The 15,472-nt window shown below is 44.4% G+C and overlaps 4 protein-coding genes across 6 annotated transcripts; all 4 read left to right on the top strand.

Moving 5' to 3' along the window:
• The first annotated feature begins 1,198 nt into the window (after positions 1–1,198).
• Positions 1,199–3,872, top strand: si:ch1073-513e17.1 (sialin). 2 transcript variants are annotated; one of them, XM_049750177.2, is made up of 10 exons: positions 1,199–1,348; positions 1,415–1,632; positions 1,730–1,963; positions 2,049–2,223; positions 2,307–2,425; positions 2,493–2,654; positions 2,725–2,857; positions 2,943–3,090; positions 3,177–3,267; positions 3,341–3,872. In XM_049750177.2, exons 1-10 carry the CDS (start codon positions 1,261–1,263, stop codon positions 3,509–3,511), a joined length of 1,539 nt encoding a protein of 512 aa, XP_049606134.1. In that variant the 5' UTR covers positions 1,199–1,260; the 3' UTR covers positions 3,512–3,872. The 2 variants fall into 2 exon arrangements, with proteins under 2 accessions (XP_049606134.1, XP_049606133.1); XM_049750176.2 differs by having other exon boundaries at positions 1,261–1,632.
• Positions 3,873–6,605: 2,733 nt separating this feature from the next.
• On the top strand, positions 6,606–9,708 carry LOC125986551 (elongation factor 1-alpha). Its single transcript, XM_049750194.2, has 8 exons — positions 6,606–6,753; positions 7,354–7,508; positions 7,765–7,944; positions 8,020–8,316; positions 8,394–8,544; positions 8,616–8,872; positions 8,947–9,181; positions 9,271–9,708. The coding sequence occupies exons 2-8, from the start codon at positions 7,365–7,367 to the stop codon at positions 9,390–9,392; spliced, it is 1,386 nt and encodes a 461-aa protein (XP_049606151.1). The 5' UTR covers positions 6,606–6,753; positions 7,354–7,364; the 3' UTR covers positions 9,393–9,708.
• Positions 9,709–9,777: 69 nt separating this feature from the next.
• On the top strand, positions 9,778–12,986 carry LOC125986552 (elongation factor 1-alpha). Of its 2 annotated transcripts, none has more exons than XM_049750195.2 (8): positions 9,778–9,916; positions 10,319–10,471; positions 10,742–10,921; positions 10,992–11,288; positions 11,773–11,923; positions 11,997–12,253; positions 12,339–12,573; positions 12,659–12,986. In XM_049750195.2, exons 2-8 carry the CDS (start codon positions 10,328–10,330, stop codon positions 12,778–12,780), a joined length of 1,386 nt encoding a protein of 461 aa, XP_049606152.1. In that variant the 5' UTR covers positions 9,778–9,916; positions 10,319–10,327; the 3' UTR covers positions 12,781–12,986. The 2 variants fall into 2 exon arrangements, with proteins under 2 accessions (XP_049606152.1, XP_049606153.1); XM_049750196.2 differs by having other exon boundaries at positions 9,785–9,916; positions 10,297–10,471.
• Positions 12,987–13,581: 595 nt separating this feature from the next.
• rpl11 (ribosomal protein L11) lies at positions 13,582–15,333 on the top strand. The gene is made up of 6 exons (XM_049750299.2): positions 13,582–13,693; positions 14,362–14,512; positions 14,599–14,705; positions 14,856–14,987; positions 15,063–15,173; positions 15,251–15,333. Exons 1-6 carry the CDS (start codon positions 13,688–13,690, stop codon positions 15,278–15,280), a joined length of 537 nt encoding a protein of 178 aa, XP_049606256.1. The 5' UTR covers positions 13,582–13,687; the 3' UTR covers positions 15,281–15,333.
• The last annotated feature ends 139 nt before the right edge of the window (positions 15,334–15,472 follow it).

Here is a 15,472-nt window from a genome sequence, read left to right as displayed (position 1 = left end):
TGGTATTTTTTCCCCCTTATATCTTCGTTCTGAGTAATGTACTAGCGATGGCATAGCTGGGTTAAAAAAAAAAAAAAAAAAATCGTCGCATATTTACGTACATTTCCGGCAAAATTAACTCGAACATAAGTTGAATGTGCAGTTCTAAATTAATCATATTCAAAAGGCAGTGTCATGGTATGATGGCGAGTTTATTAGATCGTTACAAAACAGCATAAAAATACTTATAATTATTGTCATTTTTTTACTTTTTAAAATGCTTTATTTAAAACATATAACAATGAACAAATATGGGAATTAACAATTTACATTCATTTAACAGTGTAAAGAGATTTCCAAGAAAGCATCATTATTGTCAAATGTTTAAAAAGGACCCCAGATTCGTGGTTTGGGCTGGGTTGGCACATTGCCTGAGTAAAATTCATTGACTTTCAAGCAGGCACAAAATAATAGTTGATAAGTAACATATTGTTTTAAATGTATCTCCAATCCTCTTTCCTTTTTAAAATTACTGGCAATGCTGTACAATCATGTTTCCGCTCAACTTGGGTGATTTTAAAAAAAAACAAACAAAAAAAAAACAGGTCGTGTTGGTCAATAATGTATCATTGGACAAGTTAAAAGTCAAAACAACAGGAACCAGAGGCGGTGAAACCAGCGGGGCGCGGGACTCATTACTTTTTGGTGTGTGCCTTTGCACCTGCTTTTCTTTATTTTTCCCTAAAAGGAACTGTCATGCTTGTAGGAAATTCACATGCCTGTTGTGAAACCACAATATCTAATCTGCTTAGATCCACGAGGAGTTATCTCACTTTGTACACAAAAGAAAATGACAATTTGCAGCTTATCTTATCAGGATCGTTGTCAGATGTGGTTGGAGCAGGTTCTGACATGCTGGGACACTATTTAAAAACTATTCACGTCCTCGAAGCTAAGTAAAAGATGTGCCGTTGGCATTTTTGTCATCAAATGAAACCTGATCTGGCAGAAGGTGTTGAACATTTGGTATCTCCAACAACTTCTACCGGTTTATTTCTTCATTTTTATTTAGCCAAACAAAGGTACAATCCGAAACATAATTGCTGCAGTTTTGAATTCTAATTCGTTCGCATGCTTTCCCGGTCATGTGTTCACCTCGCATTCTTTTGCTGACGCTTCAAATGTGTTGTCTGTTTTTCCCCTCCTTGTTTCAGCGAACACAGGCCCATCATGGCTCAATGATTCCATTCTTCTTCGCGCCTTCGTGCTCAGCGGGCCTCGATGGCGTATACAAACGGCAGCTACTCCATCAACGCTGCGCCGTCAGACCAGAGCGAAGACAATGAGCCGCTCCTCCGCGAAGTTACAAGTGGGTTTTTTTCTTTTTTTTTTTTCCATGGGATGAGAACACGCCCTAAATGTGCTCCTCTCGCAGCTCCCCCGCTATGCTGCTCGGCCCGCTTGAACCTGGCCGTCCTGATGTTCCTGGGCATCGCCGTGGTCTACGGCCTGCGTGTCAACCTCAGCGTGGCCATGGTTGCCATGGTGAACACCAGCCAGCCGGTCCCGGGGCTCAACGGTTCCACGGTGCACACGTGTCCGCTCCCCAGCGGCTGGGACAACACCAGTCAGACCTTTGAACAGCCTGAAGGGGTACGACCGAAAACCGTGATTGTAGATTTTTTTGGATCCAGTCGACAAAGTGTAAAGCGCTACTTTCCAATCGATCCTCTCTGACGTGTGCATTCAGACGCCGCAGTACCCGTGGGACACGGAGACTCAGGGCTGGCTGCTAGGGGCCTTCTTCTTCGGCTACCTGTGCACGCAAATCCTGGGGGGCTACCTGTCGGGGCGCTACGGCGGGAGGATCTTCCTTGGTTTGGGGGTGCTAGGCACAGCAGCACTCACGCTCCTCACGCCTCTGGCCGCCAAATGGGGACCCTGCTGGCTCTTTGCCCTGCGAGCGCTCGAGGGAGTGGGCGAGGTCAGTTTGGTTTGACATAAAAGTGGCATGCTAAAAATTTTGCTCAGACTTGACTTTATTTATTCTGCGTTGTGTGTGGTCACAGGGCGTGACGTTCCCGGCCATGATGGCCATGTGGGCCCACTGGGCACCACCCCTGGAGCGCTCTCGCCTGTTGTCGATGTCGGGGAACGGCGCCAACTTTGGCGCTTTTTTGGCTATGCCGCTCACCGGGTACATCTGCCAAACACTGGGCTGGCCCGCCGTCTTCTACATCTGTGGTGAAGTGCACGCACACACGCACATAGGAGCGGTGGTCCTGCAAGTCAGCGATCGTCACTTAAATCTTTCTTTTGTCCCTCAGGGGGCGCCGGTTGCCTCTGGGCTGTCCTTTGGTTCCTGCTCGTGGCGGACGACCCCCGCACCCATCGGCGAATCAGCAAAGAGGAGCGAGATTACATCATCACCTCCATCAGACATCAGGTAAATGTCAGATGGCAGGGATGGGGTACTTTTGGGAAAGAGTCAACCGGCACATGTGCACGTTCAGGGTAGCAGTCATGGCTGGTCTGTGCCCGTGCTGAGCATGCTGACATCAGTGCCGCTGTGGGCCATCATCATCACACAGATGTGCTCCAACTGGTCCTTCTACACGCAGTTCACCTCCCTGCCCACCTACTTGAGCAACATCTTGCACTTTGACCTCAAGTCGGTGGGTGGCTTGTTAATTACCTAGATGATGGCCAATGATTTAACTGCAATTATTCTGCCCACGTCTACAGAACGGCTTTGTTTCGGCTCTGCCCTACCTGGGGGCGTGGCTGTGCGCCACATTGTCAGGCTTCTTGGCCGACAGCCTCATCGAGAGGAAAGTCTTTAGCGTCACTACTGTACGCAAACTCTTCACGCTCACAGGCAAGCCCCTCGACGTGGCGCTGGCGACCAAAAGGGGGCCCTGCAAAAACACAAGAGCATCTATTATTTGAATGCTACTCTGCAGGCATGTTGTTTCCTGCCAGCTTCCTCCTCGCAGTGGCCTACTCGGGCTGCAGCCACACGCTCACCATCGCCTTCTTCACGCTCACGTCGGCCACCGGCGGCACCAGCGGGGCTGGGGTTTTCATGAACCAGATCGACATCGCCCCGAGGTGACGACGCAATCTGAGTGATTTTATTAGGTTTTTATAATACGGTAAGTACAGCATTTCTTTAAAAATTCAATCCTCCACGGCAGGTATGCTGGCTTTCTCCTGGGAATCACCAACACGTTCGGGACCATCCCCGGAGTCATTGCCCCCATCGTGACAGGATACTTTACTCATGATGTAAGAGAACCTCTCTGCTCCCTTGCTGGTTGCATGATCATGGTGACATAATTGTGACATTTTCACCGCTCAGCACACCATTGAAGGCTGGAGGAAAGTCTTCTGGGTTTGCGCCGGCGTCAATGTGTGCGCCGCTGTCGTCTACACGCTGTTGGGAAGCGGCGAGGTCCAACCGTGGGCCATCCCGGAGGAGGAAAGTGACGTGGACGAGGGGAAGGGGACCACCAGGTCCGTGTCTGCTTAATTGGAGGAAATTCCGCACTTAAATAGCAGCGGTTCCATTTCGGATCACACTTAAAGGTAATTCTTTCGAGGACCAGTTTTGAAATGGTTTTGACCAAATTAAGCACGTTTTACATACCAAAAAAAACACCACAAGCCTTATTTTTTTAAAACATATGGTTTTATGGCAATGTTTTTTATGAAATTATTATAAAATGTATGTACTGTACTGTATTTGTACATTGTTACTGCAAAAAGGTCTTTAATGGCAATAATTTATATTACGATAAACACCTGGACTCTCTGTATTTGTAGCATGTTGCACAAAAAGGTCTTAAATGGAAAGAATTTTAAAATGAAGATAAACAACTGGAATCTCTGAATACTTGTATTATATATTTATGGCCAGCAAGTGGCGCCAGAAAAGCTGAACCCATTAGTGACGACTGCTATTGTTATTAAATCTAAAGATTTAACTTAATTGCTAAACTACAAACACTAAATTACATGTATTAATTTTTACTTGTGTTTTAAGGGCTCAAGTATTTTAATGTTGATGTTATTCATAGAATAAGTTAAGGCAACAGAAGTACAGTAAAGAAAAAAAATAGTGTTCGCACCTCCTACTGGTGTTCACTAATACACCAATAATGTGTTCGGTGTTCACTAACAGAAATGAATTAATGAAATTTAATTTAGATGTCAAATTTATTCATTGACGTGAAAGTTTCGTGTGAGTTTTTGTGCGTTGATAATTTTGGGAAATGTTGCCTCACAGTTGCCGTTGTTTGCATCAGCCGGTGGCTGACCGCCAACCCGGAAGTACTTTTACGTTACAGTGGTGTAACTCACCAAATCTTCCGATTCTGTTCACATACAAGTTTTTTTTTCCCAATTCAACCTTTTATTCAAACAAATTAAGTTTAACAAGCCGACAAAAATAAAATAAGACATCCCCAATACCAAAAGACACAAAACAAACAAACCAAAGCACACACACAAAAAATTAAAATGAAAAAAATAAAATAAAACCGCATTACAGGACAACTCCATTTTATATACAAAGAATATACAGCCATAGCAAACATCACACAGAAGTAATGCTTAATAGCATTTGCTCTGCTTTAAGTACTTACTTTACTTACTTTAAGTTTTTTAAATTGACAAATCATCCAACTTGATTTTTACATTAAACAATAGTTGAAAGTTCCAATTTAATGACTATAAACTCACAATTGGCTTTATTTCAGTTTTATTAGATTAAGTCATGTTTTATGTCATTTAATTAGTCGCACAATGTAAAAAGATAATAAGAAGAGATATTGTTATTGTTATAGCATTATTGAACAGGGTACAGAGAGAATTTATAAAAAAAATAAGTTGCGTATGATATGACTATGTTGTTAACTCAGTATAAAAAGGAACATAAGCGTTATCAATCAAATATATAAACGTATTATTATGTTTCTTTGTTACTTTTTATTAATACATGTTATCGATTACTGAAGATCGAATTCAACGGATGTAAAGAATTTTTGACTGATAAGTTTTAGTTACTCATGTATCCTCCACTGATTAATTTAGCTCTTATTAAGTAGGTGTGCTTTTAATTAAGATTTGAACTTCACATGTAGAGTTGTTCCACAAGTCAGTTGAGTGACATGCATATTTCTGCCCAAAAAAAACAGGCCTCAAGGGTGAGGTTAGTATCACCTATAAAAAGACATCGACACGCCTCTGAAATTGTTTTCCGCTTGTTGTTAGCTCTCTCACACCTGAATGTATGCACGCGGGGGAACAAGTGGCTAATTTCTGCGAGCGTTGCGAAGTGTTGCAAATACATGCTTGGGATGGCTTCCATGTGTAAGCATCACACAGAAACTCGTCTTAAAATCCAAGTTTTGGATGCAATCTCATGTGAAACTGTGTCAAAAGTACATCACACTGGCTTCTCAGGAAAAAAAAAAACATGCTTCATAAAATATGAGATGGGGAAAATAATAGAATTTCAGGTGTATGTAGACTTTTGGATGATGGAAAAAATTCCAGCCGCTCTCTCTTAGTAGCTGCTACTCATGTCTGTTGCTGTGACAAGCATTAAGACAGTTGACTCATCTGGGCGTGTTGACTCTCATTTATACCTTGCGCCACGCCACGTTCCACCTCAGGGTATGCGATGACCATGACGAACCTGGATTTCCATCACGCCTCAAATATTTGCTCCACACGATTTAAAACCAACAAATTATCATTGCTGTTTTTCTCTTTTACATCCCGTAATTCTTATGCCTCTGTATTTTGCAAACCAGATAACTGTAGCAACTTGCTGACCATATCGAAGTGCCGTTTGCAGCATAATCTCAGCAAAATAACAAAACAAGCCAAACCGGTTTTGTCCCTCACTTTCCTAAAAAGCCCTGGGGTCAAATACCACAAACATGGGCCCTCGCTGCCATGTCCCAAAATCCGAGCGGGACATTTGAAAGACAAGGAACCACTCATCAAAACATTGGACCAACGCCTCTAACGCAATCAACACAACCGTTTAAGTCAACGACTGCAAAATGAGCTGTCTTGATAACAGCTTGAAATCCCTTCTGATGCAAATCATCCCAATTAGGTCATCACTTTAAAATACAAAATGCTAGGGCCCACCCGCAATCTTGATGAGTACAAACACATGGGAGAATATTTAGGATGTGGTAGACTTTGTGCAAAATTGTGAAAGTAAGTATGAATGGTTGTTGTGCAGTATAATTGGCCTGCGACCAGTCCAGGGTTACTTCCTAATTGAGGAGAAATGCTCCAGACAAATAAATGCATGGTTGAAAATAAATATTTGATTTCTTTTATCCTGCGTATTATCTTTGAAGGTTTGTACAGACTTTCACCAGTCATTTGGGGCATTATGGTGTCATTTTACCATTAAGTCCTCCTTATGGCTAAATATACTATTCAAACCAGTGTTCATTGATGGAATACAGATTTATTTCCATTATAACGAGCGTTTGCAGTACCACCCCATACCAATGTTTCTACCCGACTAATACGAAGTGGTCGACTATACGGGTACTCACGTCTCGCAACGTGGTGACGTCACATGAGCACGGAGCAATTTGATTTGCTTGCTCCGGGCGAAACGGTAGGGGTTGACCGGAAATCAAGCATCTCGGTCGTATAAAAGCTGACGTCGAGGACCCTCCGCTCTCTTTCTGTTACCTGGTAAGGGGCAGCAGCTTTGGCCGCGACAACCCAGAAACACCGGTAAGTAGCGCTGATTTGTGCCCTACGGGCGACATATTTGAAGCTGGCTTTATTAGCAGTCGCCAGACAAAACCGTTATCTCCGCCGTAACGTTTTTATTTATTGCTTTAGCGGCACGTTATGTAATAAAGCGGCCTGGCGGTGACAAAACACCCCAGTTACCGTAATTGTCTCCTTTTAATTTTGTCATTACATTTCTGTTAACTTTGATTCTGGATGGGTGTTCAATTAGTTCGCTCGGACTTTGATACTAAAAGGACAAAGGGAGTGCCCTAAAATGGCCGCGCTTTCCTAACGTGGAGCTTGTAGTGCTATATAGACAGCGTCAGCTGCAGTTTTGGACCAGGTGACGTTTGGTATACGATTGATTTATTTCGGATGTCAGATTAATATGTGGTATGTGGAACACGTGTCGCGATCATCCTGGGCCCAGGCGAGGCCTGTTAGCATTGTGCTAATTAGCTAGCAGTCTGGCCTACATAGGCTTGCGCGATTAGTTCCAGTTAAATGTGTTTTTTCTTTAATCAATCGATTAATCTCTAAAGGCATTCAAAGGTTATTAATCGCCACTCGTTTTATTGATTGACTTTTATTCTTCAGAAACTAAAACAATGGGCAAGGAAAAAACTCACATTAACATCGTGGTCATTGGCCATGTCGACTCCGGCAAGTCCACCTCCACCGGCCACTTGATCTACAAGTGCGGTGGTATCGACAAGAGAACCATCGAGAAGTTCGAGAAAGAGGCCGCTGAGGTAAGGTTTTTTTTTTTTTTTTTTAATAACACTGCAGTTATGGCACTCTTTCAAAATGGCGGCGCAAGCGTGCTCTTGCTGAGCTGTCGGCAAAAGGGCGTGCCCGATTATGCGCATGCGCAGTAGTAGTTTCAATCATTGCGAATGACTGTGCAAAATGTCGTTCTGAAATTATGTTATGGCTAATTTTCTCAATATTAAATGACTACACTGCCTGTATATATTTTTAAAATTCTTTCAAAATGTTAATTCCCAGATGGGCAAGGGCTCTTTCAAGTACGCCTGGGTGCTGGACAAGCTGAAGGCAGAGCGTGAGCGTGGTATTACCATTGACATTGCTCTGTGGAAGTTTGAGACCAGCAAGTACTACGTGACCATCATTGATGCCCCTGGACACAGGGACTTCATCAAGAACATGATCACTGGCACATCTCAGGTAATTTAAATTACCATACAAGTCAGTTTGAGGCATTTGTTTATATTAGTCCAGTAATTGAGCTGAAATTTCCAGGCTGATTGCGCCGTGCTGATTGTTGCTGCTGGCGTGGGTGAGTTTGAGGCTGGTATCTCTAAGAACGGCCAGACCCGTGAGCACGCCCTGCTGGCCTTCACCCTGGGTGTGAAGCAGCTCATCGTTGGAGTCAACAAGATGGACTCCACCGAGCCCCCTTACAGCCAGAAGCGTTTTGAGGAAATCTCGAAGGAAGTCAGCACCTACATCAAGAAGATCGGATACAACCCCGCCACCGTCCCCTTTGTCCCCATCTCTGGATGGCACGGAGACAACATGTTGGAGACCAGCGAGAAGGTGGGTGAATCAACTCTTATGTTTAAATTTTTGAGGGAATGAGAATGTGGGAGTTTAACACTTGCTTCTTTCTGTAGATGGGCTGGTTCAAGGGCTGGAAGGTTGAGCGCAAGGAGGGCAATGCCAGTGGCACCACCCTGCTGGAGGCTCTGGATGCCATCCTCCCCCCATCACGCCCCACCGACAAGGCCCTCCGTCTGCCCCTGCAGGATGTCTACAAAATTGGAGGTAAGGAACATGATTTTGAATTTTTATAGCTTTTGCCACTCTTGATAGTGGCTAATTTGATGGCTTCTCAGGTATCGGAACAGTGCCCGTGGGCCGTGTGGAGACTGGTATTCTGAAGCCCGGCATGGTCGTCACCTTTGCTCCCACCAACTTGACAACTGAAGTCAAATCTGTGGAAATGCACCATGAGTCTCTGCCCGAGGCTGTCCCTGGTGACAACGTCGGCTTCAACGTCAAGAACGTGTCTGTCAAGGAGATCCGTCGTGGTTTCGTTGCCGGAGACAGCAAGAACGACCCACCCAAGGGTGCTGATAACTTCAATGCTCAGGTGTGCATCTCCTAGCGGGGATTTGACTCTGTGAGGACTAGTTGACACGTTCTAACTTTTTTCCTTCCCCCAAGGTCATCATCCTGAACCACCCTGGCCAGATCAGTGAGGGCTATGCCCCCGTGCTGGACTGCCACACAGCTCACATTGCCTGCAAGTTCAAGGAGCTCATTGAGAAGATCGACAGGCGTTCCGGAAAGAAGCTTGAGGACAACCCCAAGTTTGTCAAGTCCGGAGATGCTGCTATTGTCAAGATGGTCCCCCAGAAGCCCATGGTGGTGGAGCCCTTCTCTTCTTACCCTCCCCTTGGTGAGAGCTCTTAAACAAACCCGCACCACAGCATGGAGATGCCTGCAGCACGTGACTTTTCTAACACTCTTCCCCTGCACTTCTCCCAGGTCGCTTTGCCGTGCGTGACATGAGGCAGACAGTGGCTGTCGGTGTCATCAAGGCCGTGGAGACCAAGGAAGTGAGTGGAAAGACAACCAAGGCTGCAGAGAAGGCCCAGAAGAAGAAATGAATGGTCGTGCAGAACATCCAGCAGGGGGGCGTTTGCCGGCAGCAGCGGGCCTCCCCGCTCTCTTCACCCCACCCAGGATCATCTCTGAGGCACAGCTCTCTGCTCAAGGACTGGCTTATGCTGATTAAAACTCATCGCAAAAGTTTTCGCAGGAAAAAAAGGAACTTTGCGGCTTTGTTGGTCACCCGAATCACGTGAAGGTGCCTCTTTAAGTTCAAGTTTTGAAAAGGTTTAGACATTGGATGTTCAAATGCCACCAATTGATTGGAAACTAAAGCTGCTGGTAACTAATAAAATGTCTTTGAAAAAATGGAAACAGCCTTTCAACTTGTTTTTCTGCTCTGGTGCTTTGCTCTGTGTGAAGTCTCTTTCAGGTATGTATGTCAGTCTGGCCAGTATTCAAATGACAGGTAAGAAGCGACGCTCCACCCTCTTCACAGGTTCTGTATAAAAGCTTTAGGCATTTCCGGCCTCAGTCTTTTCACCATTTCCAACGTTGGTGTACTTGCTGTTGCTGATCTCAGGTTGGTAAGATTATTTACCGAAAATGGATTGAATTGTTCCCCTAGGTAATTCTAGTGATAGTTAAAAAAAAAATTGGAAAATGTTACGTATTATAACTTGTCACTTGAGTCAGTTAAAGGTTTAAATTAAATGCTAGATTGACTATTACAATTTCAAACTTTTCAAGTCAGACTAGTCAAACTTGTCGAAAAAATATTGTAGGTTATGTCAAAACGACATGCGCGCCGCCGTCGTGCACCCGCAGTAACATGGCTGCGGTGGTGTAACATGGAGGCCGACCACGTGATCGGCACAAGCGTGGCACAAACTGGAAAAACTACTGAAATGACAGTGAAATAGTCATTTTTTGAACTGGCTTTATTTTTAAAATGTTTGTAAGGTCGAATTAATCTTTCTGCTAGTCGCTCAAAATGGGCAAGGAGAAAATCCACATCAACATCGTGGTCATCGGCCACGTCGATTCCGGCAAGTCCACAACCACCGGACACTTGATCTACAAATGCGGCGGCATCGACAAGCGAGCTATCGAAAAGTTCGAGAAGGAGGCTGCTGAGGTAGGTTGTCTTGGTGCTGCTTCTCTTTCTGGGCTTTTACTGCCACCTAGTGTTGTAAATTACACGCTACATTAGGGTTTTGAGTCAATGGTGGCAAGGCATTGCATGAATGTTAAGCATAACTAGAACTGGGTAGCATTTCACTTTATCAACTCGTCACCAAATTTGTTTTTCTTCAAGAATTTACCTTAATTGCACAGGTTAGAAAGTTGAAATGATTTATGTAAGAGGTGTAATTAAAGTTCCAATATGGTCCCTACCCCCCCACAGATGGGCAAGGGTTCCTTCAAGTACGCCTGGGTGCTGGACAAGCTGAAAGCAGAGCGTGAGCGTGGTATTACCATTGACATTGCTCTGTGGAAGTTTGAGACCAGCAAGTACTACGTGACCATCATTGATGCCCCTGGACACAGGGACTTCATCAAGAACATGATCACTGGCACGTCTCAGGTAATTTAAATTATAAGTCAGTTTCACGCTCTTGTTTGTATTAGTCCAGTAATTGAGCTGAAATTTCCAGGCTGATTGCGCCGTCCTGATCGTTGCTGCTGGTGTGGGTGAGTTTGAGGCTGGTATCTCTAAGAACGGCCAGACCCGCGAACACGCCTTGCTGGCCTACACCCTCGGCGTGCAGCAGCTCATCGTTGGAGTCAACAAAATGGACTCCACCGAGCCCCGTTACTCCGAGCAACGCTACCTTGAAATCACGAAGGAAGTCAGCAACTATATCAAGAAGATTGGATACAATCCCAAAGCCGTCGCCTTCGTCCCCATCTCCGGGTGGCACGGAGACAACATGCTGGAACCCAGTGAGAATGTGAGTATTGGCCCAACCCGTAATTGACTTTTTCTGGGTTGCTGCGCAAGTTTGTAAAGAGAATTAGAAGAAAAAATTATGGGATTTGATTTGATCTATACAAAAATATTTTAGAAGCATGTCACTCAACAATGTATTTTTTGTAGAACATACAATGATCAATTTGAACCTAAAGATTTGCACAATACATTTATTTGTTTTAATTAAATGCAAACTGGGGTCGGCAGCTTCTGCATTGCACACTTTGGCCACAAGAAGGCAGTATAATACACACAGTTTAGAGAGGTTACTTATTAGGGAGCTTTTGGAAGTATAGTCGTTTGTGTTAATTATTCTTTTTTTTTTTCAACAGAGGTTTACATGATTCTTAAAATTATATTAACTAAACGGTCGCATTTACACTACAATCCAGGAAAATAAATAAGAGGTACTTCAAAATTTCTGCGGTTGTCCATGTGGGTTTGACAGTTGTTTGTCTCCGTAGATGAAGTGGTTCAAGGGCTGGTCGATTGAGCGCAAGGATGGCAATGCCAGTGGTAAGACCTTGTTCGAGGCTCTGGATGCCATCCTCCCCCCGAAACGCCCCACCGAGAAGCCCCTCCGTCTGCCCCTGCAGGATGTCTACAAAATTGGAGGTAAGGAACATGTTGATTTAGATTTTTTTGTAGCTTCTGACACTTGATAGAAGCTAATTTAATGGCTTCTCAGGTATCGGAACAGTGCCAGTGGGCCGTGTAGAGACTGGTATTCTGAAGCCCGGCATGGTCGTCACCTTTGCTCCTGTCAACCTGACCACCGAGGTCAAGTCTGTGGAGATGCACCATGAGTCTCTGGCTGAGGCCTTGCCCGGTGACAATGTGGGTTTCAACATCAAGAACGTGTCTGTCAAGGATGTGCGCCGTGGCTTTGTTGTGGGTGACAGCAAGAGCGACCCACCCAAGGGTGCCGCGTCATTCAAAGCTCAGGTGAGCCAAAACAAAAGTCTTGTGTAATAATTTGATGAATACCGCATGCATCGTAAGCTCATTTGAACTATTTTCCCCGTGTCAGGTCATCATCCTGAACCACCCTGGCCAGATCAGTAATGGCTACACCCCCGTGCTGGACTGCCACACGGCTCACATCGCCTGCAAGTTTAGCGAGCTGCTCGAGAAGATCGACCGTCGTTCCGGCAAGACGATTGAAGAAAACCCCAAGTTTGTTAAGTCTGGAGACGCCGCCATTGTCAAGTTGGTACCCTCGAAACCCATGACGGTGGAGGCCTTCTCTGAGTACCCACCCCTTGGTGAGCGAAACCCGCTTGAAAACATTCAAACCTTTTTTTTTGTCTCAGCTAAAATATCCCAACAACACATATCTTGTCGTTGTAGGCCGTTTTGCCGTGCGGGACATGAGACAGACTGTGGCTGTCGGGGTCATCAAGGAGGTGGAGAAGGACCAAAACGCCGCCGGGAAGGTCACCAAGTCCGCACAGAAGGCACAGAAGAAATGAACCGCCATCATGTCGGTTGCGCAACACAAAGTCGCCAATCTCTCCTCCGCTCGGCCATTTTCTCCCCTCATCAGTTTGCTCCTTAAGGACTGGCTTCTGCTTGTTAAAACTCACTGGAAAAGGGTCCGTAGGAAAGGAGGACATGCCTTCCTTTTTGCAATAAATGCATTAAAGTTAGGGAAATAAACATCTGATGTACAACCAAATTGCTCTTCTTTGTCTCTTCTAATCTAAGGGAACATGAACTGGATAGTTATTTTCTGTCCATTAACGAGTGAATGAATGTATCTCACTTCCATACTGCTACTTGCTTGGCTCTCCCCAAAGCAAACATTAAGTAATAAACACTCACTCAAATAGATTTTAATGAGTCCCATGAGTTATGAAGCATTCTTAATTCCCTTGAAAGATGCTTAACCAGTCTGATGTATTAAGCTTTTATGACAATATTTATCATGGCTACAGAATATTGAGTGCGCATAAACTCAATACAAAAACAAAGAAAGGTAAATATTTGGTGTATTGTGCTCGTCTGGTTCTGTACTACTGTAGAGACGTCCTTCAGCAAATACCTAGAGCATATAATACATTTGGTATTGTTATATAATAATTAATCACAATAAACCCAAAATGTTCCGTTTGAAACTGTAGATATGCAATACAATTCATTCCCATTATTCATTTGACAACCCAAAAAAATACAAGCAATAATAAAATGAGGTTTTGTTTTATCTATAAAATAGTATGAGTAAACAGTTTTTGTTTTTATTAGTTCCCAAACGGATTTAAATATTCCAAGCGGAACGTGCGTCTGATTTCACCACCTGTTGTCGGACTGTCTTCCGCGTTGCACACGCCTATAAATATTCTTAATCGGAAATGACGCGTTCTCTTCTAGCGATCCAACATGGCGGTGAGTGGAACATCAATGCTTACGAATTCGCCGCTATGAAGACGCCGTCGAAATCCACATCCATCGGAGCTCCCGACGCACATAATCTGCCGTTTCGTCCACGGATAAATAGACACACAAATTTCCAGAATATCTCAAGTCATATTGCGCCGATTGTTATGATTGGTTGCCCGGAAATATTGAAGCCGGAAAATGAAGCTTTAACGTCGTTAGTCGTAAACAACAACTTTACGTTTGTTCGGCGATTCTTAGCAGCGGTTCTTTGAGTTAGTTTATCTTAAATGTGACATCAGGACGTCATTTTATTTTAGCTTATTGCATGCTAGTGCTATATGGTGAAGCCACCAGCGGGGATATGCACGGGCATGTTCTTCAATGGTTCAGACACATGCTTCACTACTAAAGAAAACACACGACTCTTCAATTAAAAAAAAAAAAAAGTGAATATTTGGAATTATTGATCCCAATTCACACTTGATGCTAAATATTGACTGTCATCACAGCTGTTTTGCTGCCCGTTTAATTTTGTGGAAGATCATTTATTCCTCTGTCTGTCACTTTACGTAGCTGTCATAGTGGATGACATCATTTGGGACTTGTCAGCAGATGTGTGTAGCAGCAAGCTGTCGCTGTCTTTTTACTGAAATTCATCCACTCTCGTTTAACAGGAACAGAGTGAGAAGAAGGAGAACCCCATGAAGGAGCTGCGTATCCGCAAGCTCTGCCTGAATATCTGCGTCGGCGAGAGCGGTGACAGATTGACCCGAGCCGCCAAAGTGCTCGAGCAGCTTACGGGACAGACGCCCGTCTTTTCTAAGGGTGAGTGGTCCGGCTGGAATGCAAAACAGGGAAAAGATGGCGGCACCTGGGGTATTGACTCTATTGTCTTTTCTTGTCGGTTGCAGCTCGCTACACCGTGAGATCGTTCGGCATCCGCAGAAACGAGAAGATTGCCGTCCACTGCACAGTCCGTGGCGCCAAAGCTGAGGAGATCCTGGAGAAAGGACTTAGGGTGTGTTGGTGTGCCTGAAATTGCATTTGATGATCTCATCTATCAAATTGGAATTTGAAAATCAGTTTCGATTGAGGAGACTTGAATCAAACCTTTTAAAAAAAATAAAAATTTTACTCATGTAATGATTAATTGATGTAATCGTTGCAGGTGCGCGAGTACGAGCTGAGAAAGAACAACTTCTCCGATACTGGAAATTTTGGCTTTGGCATTCAGGAGCACATCGACCTGGGCATCAAGTACGACCCCAGCATCGGCATCTACGGACTTGACTTCTACGTGGTACGTGGCCCGGGACACGCGCTCGTCCTTTTAATCTCCGATTGAATACATTTTTGTGACGCGTGTGGCCTTCAGGTTCTGGGCCGACCCGGCTTCAGCATCGCAGACAAGAAACGGAAACGCGGCCGCATCGGCTTCAAGCACCGCATCCGCAAAGAGGAGTCCATGCGCTGGTTTCAGCAGAAGGTAAGCACGGCGTGTGTTGCGTACCCGGCATCAATTTGTTTAATAACTCTCTGCCTCGTTTTGTTTTCTCGTTTCAGTACGATGGCGTCATCCTCCCCGGCAAGTAAAGAACCACCTTTGACATCTTTGTAAGAAAGTAATAAATGTGGAAAAGAATAGACTGCTCCTGTCCTTGTCGTAATTGGTATTGATTGTTTAGAATAGAAAATTTGTGCTGCCTTTGAATTAGCTTCAATGTTATTGAAAAAGCTTTTAACAAGTTTGCTAGCTGATGTCATAAATTAAGTATTATGCAGATG

This window comes from Syngnathus scovelli, chromosome 19, assembly GCF_024217435.2.
Source record: "Syngnathus scovelli strain Florida chromosome 19, RoL_Ssco_1.2, whole genome shotgun sequence".
Lineage (NCBI taxonomy): Eukaryota > Metazoa > Chordata > Actinopteri > Syngnathiformes > Syngnathidae > Syngnathus > Syngnathus scovelli.
This window is presented reverse-complemented; position numbering and strand designations above follow the sequence as displayed.

What these genes read in the sequence shown, in the direction of transcription:
- si:ch1073-513e17.1 (XM_049750176.2), top strand. Translation starts at nt 1,261, where the DNA reads ATGGCGTATACAAACGGCAGCTACTCCATCAACGCTGCGCCGTCAGAC. An exon ending in CGCTCGAGGGAGTGGGCGAG is followed by an intron (nt 1,964 to 2,048) that starts GTCAGTTTGGTT and finishes GTGTGGTCACAG; the next exon opens with GGCGTGACGTTCCCGGCCAT. An exon ending in CAGATCGACATCGCCCCGAG is followed by an intron (nt 3,091 to 3,176) that starts GTGACGACGCAA and finishes CCTCCACGGCAG; the next exon opens with GTATGCTGGCTTTCTCCTGG.
- LOC125986551 (XM_049750194.2), top strand. Translation starts at nt 7,365, where the DNA reads ATGGGCAAGGAAAAAACTCACATTAACATCGTGGTCATTGGCCATGTC. An exon ending in TGATCACTGGCACATCTCAG is followed by an intron (nt 7,945 to 8,019) that starts GTAATTTAAATT and finishes TGAAATTTCCAG; the next exon opens with GCTGATTGCGCCGTGCTGAT. An exon ending in GGATGTCTACAAAATTGGAG is followed by an intron (nt 8,545 to 8,615) that starts GTAAGGAACATG and finishes ATGGCTTCTCAG; the next exon opens with GTATCGGAACAGTGCCCGTG.
- LOC125986552 (XM_049750195.2), top strand. Translation starts at nt 10,328, where the DNA reads ATGGGCAAGGAGAAAATCCACATCAACATCGTGGTCATCGGCCACGTC. An exon ending in GGATGTCTACAAAATTGGAG is followed by an intron (nt 11,924 to 11,996) that starts GTAAGGAACATG and finishes ATGGCTTCTCAG; the next exon opens with GTATCGGAACAGTGCCAGTG. An exon ending in CTCTGAGTACCCACCCCTTG is followed by an intron (nt 12,574 to 12,658) that starts GTGAGCGAAACC and finishes TTGTCGTTGTAG; the next exon opens with GCCGTTTTGCCGTGCGGGAC.
- rpl11 (XM_049750299.2), top strand. An exon ending in GACGCCCGTCTTTTCTAAGG is followed by an intron (nt 14,513 to 14,598) that starts GTGAGTGGTCCG and finishes TGTCGGTTGCAG; the next exon opens with CTCGCTACACCGTGAGATCG. An exon ending in TGCGCTGGTTTCAGCAGAAG is followed by an intron (nt 15,174 to 15,250) that starts GTAAGCACGGCG and finishes TTCTCGTTTCAG; the next exon opens with TACGATGGCGTCATCCTCCC.